Source organism: Poecilia reticulata, linkage group LG20 (genome assembly GCF_000633615.1).
Source record: "Poecilia reticulata strain Guanapo linkage group LG20, Guppy_female_1.0+MT, whole genome shotgun sequence".
NCBI lineage: Eukaryota > Metazoa > Chordata > Actinopteri > Cyprinodontiformes > Poeciliidae > Poecilia > Poecilia reticulata.
This window is the reverse complement of record NC_024350.1, coordinates 13,089,947-13,101,553: the sequence shown is the minus strand read 5'-3', so window position 1 is coordinate 13,101,553 and position 11,607 is coordinate 13,089,947. Positions and strand designations below refer to the sequence as shown.

Genomic DNA, 11,607 nt, shown 5'->3' with positions numbered 1-11,607 from the left:
AGGCGGTAGAAATGACCCATTTCCTTCCATCGTTTTATCCAGAAAATAATCACCGCTTTGTTTTCCTGTACAGTGCTGCAGCCAAAAAGGCTTCTTCTAAAAAAAAAAAAAAAAAGAGGGGGAGAAAAAAGAAAACCTAAAATAATTTCCACAGAAAGGATTGATTTTTGTGCAGCTTCAACACAAAATCCATGCTATGAATCAGAACTGTGTTTTCTTTCAAACAAATGGAAAAATGGCTTCTAAGAGGAGTAAAAAAAAAAAGACAAATAAGTTACTTTAGTGACAGCAGATTTTTTTGGCAGCTGGAACTTTCTGTTCTGGTTTTATTATATCAGCCATTTGTTTCATACAAACCTTTCAGACTTGTTTTTTGAATTTTTTTTATTTTATTTGTTTTGCAGCTCATGGTGATATGAGACTCATTGTTTTTACCCTGAAAGCCACCCAGCAGAGGGTATTTGTGTCTGCCTGGTGGTGGTGGAGGAATGTGTGGCTTTGATGCTGCTTCTCACTCTTCACATGCAGATAAGATAGGCTCTGGGAGCAGCAGTAGCAGAGACACTGGGACATATAGACACCTTTGAGCCTTATCATCAGGACCATCACAGGCTGAAGGCACCATGGAGACAAAACATGGGGCACGGGGACAGGAGTGACGGGAGAGAAAGACAGAAAGGGGAAACTATGGTTTTAAGGAGTACTTTTTTTTAACCCTCTAGCATACTCTACTTTTACTGCTTTGAATTGAAATCATAATGTTGACTAAGCGATTCATTGAGTGCACCCTAGGAGCAGATGTCTTCAGAGTCTCGGGGAGATTTGCTTTATCTACTCGACATAAAGTGTTTCTGTTTCCCACCACATTCAGGTGCTCTAACAATGGCTGAGTCAGTAAACTGTTCAATCCAGCCGGCTCTAAGGGCCCATTTATTAACATGTCACTGAGCAGTGCATTACTATAATCCATGATTTGTCAAAACAGGACCGAATTCTTTTATTTTTTTGTGGCTTGCTGTAGATTTTCTTGCAGCTGAAAAGTCAAAAGATGTTCCTCGTTCATTATTCCGTCCAGCACCACTGTCGGCGAAACTGTTTTTTCCCAAACAGTCATAGAACATGAGCCGAGAGATCGAAACCCTAAATAACATGGAATTATAAGCAGAATATAATAAACGTCAGCTGAGTTTTGAGTTTATATCATGCAGTAATGTCCTTCCCTCATCAAAAACACTGTGTTGCTATGACACAGTCATGCATGTTTCCAGAAATCTCTTAAATCTCCCGTAGCAACCGTTCATGGGTGCCTTATTGCCTGCTCCCACAAAGCTCTATTTACCCAAGGCTCCTCTGTGGAGCTGCGGTTTCCAGCTTCCACGTCACTGAGCACCTCTGCCCCGCACCTTAACCACTCAGCTCCTACAGACTAGCAGCAGCAATTAGCAAACATCTGGTGGGAGGCCACTTATCTGAACTTATCATACAAACTGCACTGCTCCAAAATCGATGTGAACAGCATCAATGGATGGCATCAACGAAGAATCATTTTCATGATGAAGTGCTGAGGGTGGAGTGTCCAAAGGGATGGGCAGTTCTTAAAGAGACAGAAGCCCATTTCAGCTTTGATAAGTTATTTCTTTAAAGTTGTTCTTTAAAGAAATAACTTTAAAGCATTTTCATACCTTAAGTTATGAAAAATGCGGCATTTTCATAACTTGAGGTAACATAGTTGCCTGATTATTACTATGAAATGGTGCTATGTGATGTGATATCTAACTTTAAGACAAGAATAAAAAATTATTTCACAGTCTAGTCAACAAAACATGCAAATCTTCTTCATTCTTTACCATTTTCTAATATGTTGATCTCGCAGTACTTCCTGAATGTGCCCTAGACTAGCAGTTGACTATATAAGCATCTGAATTTTCCTATATTTTATTATAATCGCAATCAGATTGCACTGAATGTAAATTACTCAATTGTATGTACATCTATGATCAGCTTCGGGTCATTTTCTATTACATAACTCCATACAACGGGAGAGAAACTACGCCTGTTTGCGTTGTGAATACCTTTTGAGGTGATATTATTTGTGAATTTACACTGATGAACTGGATTGAATTAAATTAAGGGGGCCGTTCAGAGCTCCGTCGCCGGGAAGGTGATGCGCATGATCCGCTTGCTGTTTCCAAGTCCATCGTCAGGGGTCGTGCCTCCACTGGACATCTCGGCTCAGTGGCTGAAGTCATGCGTCTGTAAGCAAACACGAGAATAACCCCAGAATCTTAACGCGTGATTTTATTTTTAAACCAAAACCCAACGAGACTTTTTGAAGTTATAAACTGAATTACATCACATTGCTTAAAAAAAAAAAAAACACAACGTAATATGTACACACAAAGTGAAAATATCTCATTACTAAAATTATATGTCACCAATCGGAGTTATTTGAACAGAGCGATGAACAAAATATGGAAATATGCTGTTAAACTTAGTTTAAAGAGCTCCACCTCTGAGGGCACACGGAGTGGGCGGTTTCTGACACACACTCACTCACACACTCGGCAGGAATTCACACGCACAGAGATATTATGGACTGCAACCTGCTGACTCTTTCCACACTCTGACACTCAACCTGTAGGAGTTGGAGCGCCGCTGAGTGAGACCCTGTTTTTTTTCTTTCTTCCCCCCTCTCTCTCTTTTTGTCATCAACTCCGGGAGTGAATGTGTCCGCTTCAGTAGAATGGCTTCAACCAGAGGCGCAGTTCTGTTTGTGGAAGCGTGTCCACTGACCGAAGAGTAGCGGAGCGCTCAGAATAAACTCTCACATGGTGCACTTTATCCTGGAGCAGCAAAGCGCGCTGCGGGGAGCAGAAATGAAAGCGGGAGCGGTGCTATTATGCGCATTTTCCTTTAGTGAGTATTTCAAATGGCTTGATACGGGACTTCTGCCGTGCTTTTGATCAATCGTTTCGACTGATAGCGCCGTTCTCGGGTGGACTTTGGCTACCATTACGCGCGATTCGCGTTCGGAGAGGCGACCGAAACTCCACGCCAGGCTCAGTCGGGGGACTCTGGAGAGCACAGCGGGGGACAACACCATGACCAGCCGCCTGCTTGCCTTGGTCGGAGTGTGGTGGAGCGCTTACTACTGCACGTACGCGGCGGCGGGGAGTCACTACTCACAGGAGGGCACCGGCGAGGGGCAGCCGGGCTTCGTCCACCGGAGGCTGCGGACGCACGAGAAGAGGGAGATGCAGAAGGAAATCCTGTCCGTCCTGGGGCTGCCGCACAGACCGCGGCCGCATCTGTCCCACGGAAAGTACAACTCCGCTCCGCTTTTCATGCTGGACTTGTACAAAACTTTATCGAGCGAGGAGAAACGCCAAGTGGAAGGCGCGCTGGAGAGACACCAGTCCGTTCCGGCCACCCAGAGCCCTCCTCTGGCAACGTATCAAGAAACGGCCTTCCTGAACGACGCGGATATGGTGATGAGCTTCGTTAACTTAGGTGAGTGAAGTGAAAATATCTTTTGTTTGTGCTTGTTTGCGCCTTTTTTGTTGTTGTTGTTGGGAATCAAAGAGAAAACTGAGGCGTAAAATGTAATTTAAGAGTGAAATACTAGGACACGAATTCAAAGGTGGCCACCTGTTACTTTAAGAAGCACTTCTGTTTCCTCGTCCACCTGTAGATCTGCTTCCCTGGTTTGGGTCTCCATCACGGCGCGCCATTACGCACGTATAGGATGCATTCGGTTATTATAGGGACGTTATTGATAATTACACCTTCTGAACTCAGCTGAGTGTAAAAACTAATCGCGCGCGTCATATAGGTTTTGTTACTTCAGGTTTATCGGCTCACTTTGTCTAAATGTTCAGCCTGCGGCGTCACAATTTACTACACAATTTCAAGGGACATGTTTGATAATTTGGGATGTTTTATTGCTGCGGCCCATTTTTAAAGCTGTACAACTGTTATTGTTGATTCTCATCCAGTCTGTAGTGTGATTGCATTCTCATATCCTTCTTTATAAATATTTAACCCCAGCTGAGGACCTCTCTCTCTCTCTCTCTCTCTCTCCTCTCTCTTTCTCTCCCCCCACTTGTTCTCTTCTCCACTAATTTTCCATGATGTTTCGGCGCCTCCTGCACTTTCTTCCTCTTTGTGACTGTCCATGTTCAGGATGTAAATAATGGTCTACTACTTTAAGATGTATGTAAAGAATAAAAACATTAGACAGCGAGCGTGTACAAGCAGAGGCTACACCTCCATGCATCTACAAGTCGTGTATCTTCAATTATTTTGAAAATTCAGCTCAAAAAGGGGGAGCTCATATGGAATTATTACACATATAGTGATATATTTCAAGCGTTTCTTTCTATTAATCTTGTCAATTATTGGTTCCGACCAGAACTGGAAAAACCTGATTTGAATCAATCAGAAAACACAAACTAGAGCAATTTATTTTTTTTAAAGGAGTTTTAATACAGAAATATGAGCACATGAAAAAATATGTTCATATACTTCACTGTATACTCAGTATTTGGGCTCCTATTGTCCTATTGTATGAATTACAGAATAATTTCAATGTGGCATGAATGTGATCTGATGTGTTGGGTAAGCCCAGATTGCTTCAACTATAGACTTTCTGTTGGGGTTTATGTCAGACCAATTTGCTGGCCAAACAAAAACGGAGATGCCATAGTCCTTAAACACAGTAATGACGCATTCGGCCGTGTGGTCAGGTGTTGAGTCCTACAACAAAGTTGAATCGGCATCTACATGAAGACGAGGGAAGCATGAAGTTTGCGGTCCAAAACGACATGGCTCCCCAGACCGTCACCTACTGTAAAAATAATGAAACTGGATTATTGAACTAAATACATTTGATGATCATGTTCTAATTAATGGAGGTTCACCGTCCAAAATGATTTTAAGTCATTTCCCAAAAATGATTGGTGCAACAGTGGACTACAGAAGTAGTCATCCAAATAGTGAAATGAGAATATTCCTGTCCTATTTTACTACATCTAACTTAAAGGCAGTCTTTAGAAGAAATGTTTATGTTTCTGTTGATGTATATTCGGTGTTTTTTCAGGTATAGCAGAAATATATTTCTATCTATATGCTTTAAAAGCAGAGATTTGCAGAAGCATCTTGTCCCAATTTGCTTCATCAAATGAGCTTATTTTGGAAAAGAACAAAGGATTTCTGTAATAATTACTAAACAAAGCATATATTTTGCTATGATGCCCCATTATTACATCATATATATATGTTGTTCACTGGTAAAGCAAAGTTTATCAACCTATTGTCTCATAAAATGTACTTAAAAGCACATCTCGATTCATAATCTTTGGATTGTCATGTGTGACGTCTCCTCAGTTATACTGTGATTTAATGATCACAAGTGACCAAAACGATGATTTGATTTGATTTTGGTTATAAACTACCAAACCATTGTGTTGGCTCACTTATCCGAGCCAAAGGTCTTCACTGGGTCTCCCTTTTTTTTTTTTTTTTTTTTTTCTTTGCCCCTCCTGTCCTAAATTACCCTGATGTCTCACTTTACCTGCATTTCTTCCACAGTGTAGTAGTTTATAATGAACTCCCCCACTGTGTGCGCACACCACAAAGGGAGCGAGTAACTCACTCATTTCCTATGCGGTGGGACAAATGAGCTTCGTATTGTTTCTGGGTAATTTATTGTTGCGTCCTCGCTCCGGATAAATTTGCCCTCCTCCGTTCACTTATGGGACCGAAATTCTGTGGTCAGTCTCGCTGTGCAATCTGCTCCGTGATGTATGTTTTAAAGCGGGAGAATAAACCCAGTATCCTCGGCAAAACCATCAACCGCCACCACTGGTATTTGTATATAAAGGCTTATTCCTGATCTTGACCTCCAGCGCTAAAAAGCTGCGGGTTTTTCTGTGCGTAAATTGCGTCGCATTGTTTGTGTTTCCCCTCCGAGCGGATTGGTCTTTAATTAGCCCCCAGCATGATAAACAGGGACACTTTAATCATAACGAGTTTGGAACATGAAAGCTCAAAGCCCTTCCTTCCATTAGCAGCTCCAGTGTTTACTGGGAGACTCTAAACAGAGCTCTGGAAGATAAACAGAGGTCCTGCCAGAGTCACAGGCCAGTGGAAGAGGAGGTCTGAAACCAGATTGATTAGCATTCTTTTTGGGAACAGAAGGTATTGTCATGGTTTGGCCATCAGAGCAGCGGGAACGTCTCACCACTCCAGAATTATGTTTTGCAGTTTTGTCCCCCTCCCCTCCTGGCTCCTCGTAGGACCAGACGTTCTAAAAATGTTTTCCTCCTCACCTGTATAAACCATAAATAGCCCCTCTATTCTTCCTGTGATGAGAAGAATTAGGCTGAAGTGGCCGACATCCAAAATACTTCTCCACTTATTGGTCCTCTGGGTGTTGGTGTTGCAATACGCTGTGATGAAAACCAGATATCCACAAAGATGGAAGCCGTCGTTTTTGGTCTCAAATATCGAACCCCCTCTGTGGGCTTCTGTAGGGGGGCGGCGGGGGTGGGAGTCTGGTGTGATGGTGGCAGTGTGGTGTTTGTGTGTCTGTGGTTTTGTTCTTCCTCTGCTGTGCAGGTTTTGGTTTATACTCCTGTGCCGCTGCACATCTGGCTCCCCTACTTTGATTAATCACGTCCTGTGCATCTTTTGACAATTCCCTCAGATTTCTGCGGTGACCTGGGGGATTAGGTTGCCATCTCCTCCAGCCGTACACAAAGTCCTGACCGCCCTGGAGGAGGGACGGCTTCCTCTCCGAATGTGATTGTAATTAATGTCGGACAGGCCAAGGCCTTCCATCTGCTTTGCAAATAAAGCTGCGCACGACTACTGTGTGTCATTGCCATCCCGATTAGATTTTAATGCGTCTTTTTGGTCGAACGGAGCCGTTACTGTGGGGCGACGGAGAGAGGGAGCTGTTGAAGGAGGAGGCCTGAAACACTTCTGGGTGGTCCCTGTTATTGTCCAAAAATCTGGATATCATGTGTGGCCAGAGTGAAACTACAAATTAGAATTAAGATAAATGAAAGGAAGAAAAGTGAAGGGGCCAAACAATCCGTCTGAGCTGGTTTGAATAATGTGGAGCGAGATTAAGAGACACACGCAAGAGGAGCTGCTTATCTGGCAAATACTGCTCAGAGAAGGACACTGTAACAAGCTAATCAGTGTAGGCCAAGCATAAAACATGGGAGTTGGTGTGCTTTCGTTGATTTTAAGGAGTTACTGTCTTACCTTCACTAGATAAGTTTCTTGGTGTCTTCGTTTAATACAAATCCTGATCAGTGGGTCGTCTGGTCTAGAAGGACCAAGGCCAAAGTGGAGGTCTGCCATCTTGAAAATACTTAATCATCAAAAGGGAATTGAGTAAAACGGCGTTTAAGCAAGCGCTACTTTATGAACGTTTAAGCTGTCATTACGTTTAAAGTAAATGGTTATTTACACAAGAAACGGAAGTTGGAGGCAGTGTGGCACCAATTGTCTGAAAACTGAAAGAAGTACCAAGAAAAGCAAAAATATTGTACTTGTTATAGAAAATGCTAAATTTATGGATTTTTGCCCCGCCTTGTTGTCGTTCTGTTACTTTTCGCTTAGTTCTCGGCATGTTTCACTGGGGAAGATCAATGGTGGTGCACCACCTCTGATCACTGTTTCCCATAGACAATCATTGGCTGCTTTGGGGAAAAAAACCCCCACAGAGAACAAATGTAAAAATGGCTTGTTTTCATAAAACGGTGATTACTTAATCTGCCATTTCAGTTGCTTTAAGATGGCAGAAATCTTCTTTGGTCCTGATTCGTCACAACCAACCGATATTGGTTTATATTAAATATAGATCCAAAGACATTAATCTACTGCAGGTAACATATTAACTGCTCATCCATGTTATTCCAGGTGGTTTTTCGTAAGATTAATTGTGGGCACAACCTCTGGAAAGATAGCAGTAGCTACAGTAAAGCTGTTTATTTTGACTGCTAATTGTATTAGGTACGCCACATTTTGAACTAACTAGTTTGTAATTAACACAAATTTCCTTTTCTTTCTTTGTTTAATGGACATGTCTGAGCATGACTGCTTGTCACTCGCTCATTTAATCGGGCAAAATTGAGCTTTCGACTCAAGTGTATTCAACGTGCGCCCAAAGTGAAATGAGATTATTCCTGCAATCAGGGGTTCAGTTAACTGTGGTTCCCAAAAGATGAGAACTCCCAAGAACCCGGCATGCTGGGTAACTCCGTAAATTAATTGTATTCGGTTTTCTGTTATTTGTTGCCACTTAAGGTGGAGAGGTTGATGTTCCCACAAGATTTGGGAAAGCCTCAAGTTGCCTGTCAGCGTTAGCCTCTCCTGCTCATGCAGAGACACACAGGTTGACTTTTAGGTGACTTTGATTTAGTTTTAGCTTGAACTGACGTGTGCATCACCGTCAAGTGAGGTAACAAAGACAGACTGCTCCGTTTCTGAAGATATTTCCTTGGGGCACCGATACATTTTCTGGCCCCTGCTTTACATGCAGTCTTAAATGCGCTTTCTGCACACCATATGCCTCTTTAGCCCACTGATTCATGTGGACCTGCTGTTCAGTCATCCGTTCGTCTTTGTCGTCATCACTTTTTAAGAATCGCCCATGAAAAAACAAGGAAGAGGAGGAGGGGGGGAAGCTGAACAAGTTATGGAAAACTTAGAATTGGGGCAGCAGAAACACATTTTCCAGCTCCGTTTTCATCCTCATTCCTTGAATAGCACGGGCATCACTGTTTGCCTTGTGGACGTCCTGCTTTCCACTGAGGTCTGAGTGACACTGGACTGCATGAGTCATGCAGCTCTAAACATGTCCGAACACACACCGGCGTCCTCAAGGGAAAAAAACAGGGGACTGGTCACTCCTAACTATTGTTTGAAATTGCTTTCACTTGTGTGTGGACTTTTTTTTTGTTGGCACAGCATGACAACACGTGATGCTATTCTTGCTTTAGAAAGAGGAAGAGGGAAAGGTATTGTAGTATTCAGTTTCTCACTTTTTGCTGAAACAAAAAAATCTGTCAACATCGATCTTTATATTTTTATGAGGCCACTGGTCTATCTAGCTTCATCATAAAACATAACAAAATTGTCTACAAACGGTAAATGTACAAGATGATGTATGAAAAGTTGGGTATGTTGGTTAAAGGTGACTGCTCTCAATGAATGGGGATGTAGCCCAACAGCTTTTCAAGAAACAGTCATATCCTCCTGACTACCAGTAGTTCATTGTTGTCCTCTGTAGAAGACATTTCTAAACTTGAATATCTCCCACCCCCTGCATTCTACTGAATTAATTCCTTTTGGTGTCTGGAGAGGACATTTAGGGCTTTTCAATGATACCACATGTGAAGGGGTGGGACTTTTGTACGTACCTTTTTCTAATTCATAAAAATGGCGTTTATCAGTAATGACACATTTTATGGGAAGAGACAAAGTAAGTACATAAAACCTTTTATTACCTTACAAAGACTGGGATTTAAAAAAAAAAAAAAAGGTGATTTGACAATATTTTTTTTCCTGGTAGTCAGGAGGATATGATGGTCAGTATGGAGAATGTTGTAGGTTGCTTTGAGGAGTGAAAGTTGTGGTTTAGCTGTTACCTTGCCATTTCTTTGAGTCAAAGATTCTGAGAAATTGCTGATTTAAAAGGTCACAGAAGAAGCTATAAATGTTGTTCCTGTGTTGTCCGTCTCAATATGCAGTCTGCTGGACTGAGCTTCCTCTGTCGGGTGTCTGGAATTCCTCTTGAAGGTAGTGGGAGGAAATCCACCATCCAAAGTAAAGCCACTGCTTATTTGCCTCAAAGGGAATCGGTTGAAGTGGTTTGGGCTTCTGATCTGGACTTTTCCTGGGGAGTTTTCTGTAGATGTTTTGTTGGTGTGTCCTGCTTGGAGAAAACCCTGGAGAACTCACTTGATGGACCATAGATCCATTCTGGACCTACTGGACTCGTTACTTGATCTCGAAGAATAGGACGACAGTGTCTTAATCTCTGGATGGAGTTTACTTCCTCACAACACCTCCTTAGCTGGTAGCAAAGTCATTGTGTCCAATGCTTTCAAGAGGTTCGTCTTGTTAGACTGCAATTTGCAGTGTATTTTGTTAGGATTTTATGCAGGGGACCAACACAAAGTAAGTAAAGAATGCAAGGCTTTCTATACTTTTTGTAGATATTTTGTGTTCAGCCCTCTGTTTTTTAACCCAACCCTTTTTTAAACTTAACCGCAGCACTTCCTTGGTCTTCATGATGCTCTTTGTTTTTTTAATGTTCTCTAACAAACCTCGGGGCCCTTCACAGAACTGGCTTTTTTACTGAGTTGAACTCAATCTACTAGTTATGAGTCTTTGAAAAGTCCACTTGATTTTCTGTATGTATAGATGGATATCAGGGTAAAATATACAAATGCACACCACATGTTTTTTTTCTTTCTTTTTGCACCGCCTTATTATCTAAATGTCCTTTAAACTCATAGAAGTTTTGTTTATAACTTGGTCTGAATTGGATTTACAATAACTGGACCTGTTGAACTTTTCTTGTAACTCTCCATTCCAAGTTCAGTCTGGATTTGAAAAGAAGCAAAGAATATTGCAAGAAAAACTCTCAAGATTATTATTTTTTGCCTCTCTGTTCAAGTGGTTCAAGCCTCCTGCCTGCTGTCAGACTTTGGGTTTTCTCCTTGTCTTGGAAGTGAATTTTTTTTTCATGGCTTTCGTCTGCAGCAAAACTTTAGCAACGATTTTGTGCTTTTGTGCTTTTGTGCTCTCGTCTGTCATCGCTTCCAGCTCCATTTTCTCTTTTCTCTGTCTCATTTCAGTCTCTGCACACCTCATTGCGTGGCTATAGCTGAGCTGTCACTGGTCCTCTGGCCTAAGTCAACAACTGCTTTCTTCCCACCTTACCTCCCAAACTTTAAAGGCAAACAACTAAAAAAAAAAGCTTAAGAGAGATTAGCCACATCCCAGCAGCGCTCGCAGCTTATTCAGAAATGAAGTGCCCTTATTAGATGGCTGCTTTTTTTTTTTTTTTTTTCTTTGCTTGTCTTGTGATGCCTGGCTGCGTTTCTCAGCGTCTAAGCCCAGGTAAGCCACTTCCTTTTGCAGCAAAACTAGTCCCAAAGCCCCAGCATGATCAAATAATTAGCTGGCTTTGACCAAAGAGTCGATTGTTTGAAACAGACCGTAGCTTTGGAAAATTTTTCTCCAAATCGTTTTGAAACACTTCCTGCAAGGCCTCAGAGAACAGAGCGGAGGACCACCCATCATTTCAGCGAGAACGCTCGAAGTAGAAGGAATTCAGGATATTTTACAGCGGAGTGAAGGATCTTAACGGACACGTAAACTTGGCACTTTAAGCTCCTCCGCGAGGAAAAAGTCAAATTAACAAACTGTGGACCTCTGTTTGTTTTTATGTTTTTAACTGTTTACGGCGTAAAATATTTCACCGCAGCTTCAGATTCACTTGAACTTTCTGAGATATTGAAGAATGGCCCAGGACACACAAATAATTCGGCTTATTGAGTTTCAGGGTTTCGGAGCTCTCCCCTC

At 42.1% G+C, this 11,607-nt stretch overlaps 1 protein-coding gene across 1 annotated transcript in view; it reads left to right on the top strand.

The window, feature by feature from the left end:
* The first annotated feature begins 2,581 nt into the window (after window positions 1-2,581).
* Window positions 2,582-11,607, top strand: part of bmp6 (bone morphogenetic protein 6) — a 56,688-nt gene continuing 47,662 nt past the window's right edge. Inside the window, exon 1 of the mRNA XM_008438685.2 lies at window positions 2,582-3,510. Coding sequence (XP_008436907.1) covers window positions 3,102-3,510 — 409 coding nt within the window. The 5' untranslated portion in view covers window positions 2,582-3,101. The remainder of the gene's footprint in view (window positions 3,511-11,607) is intronic.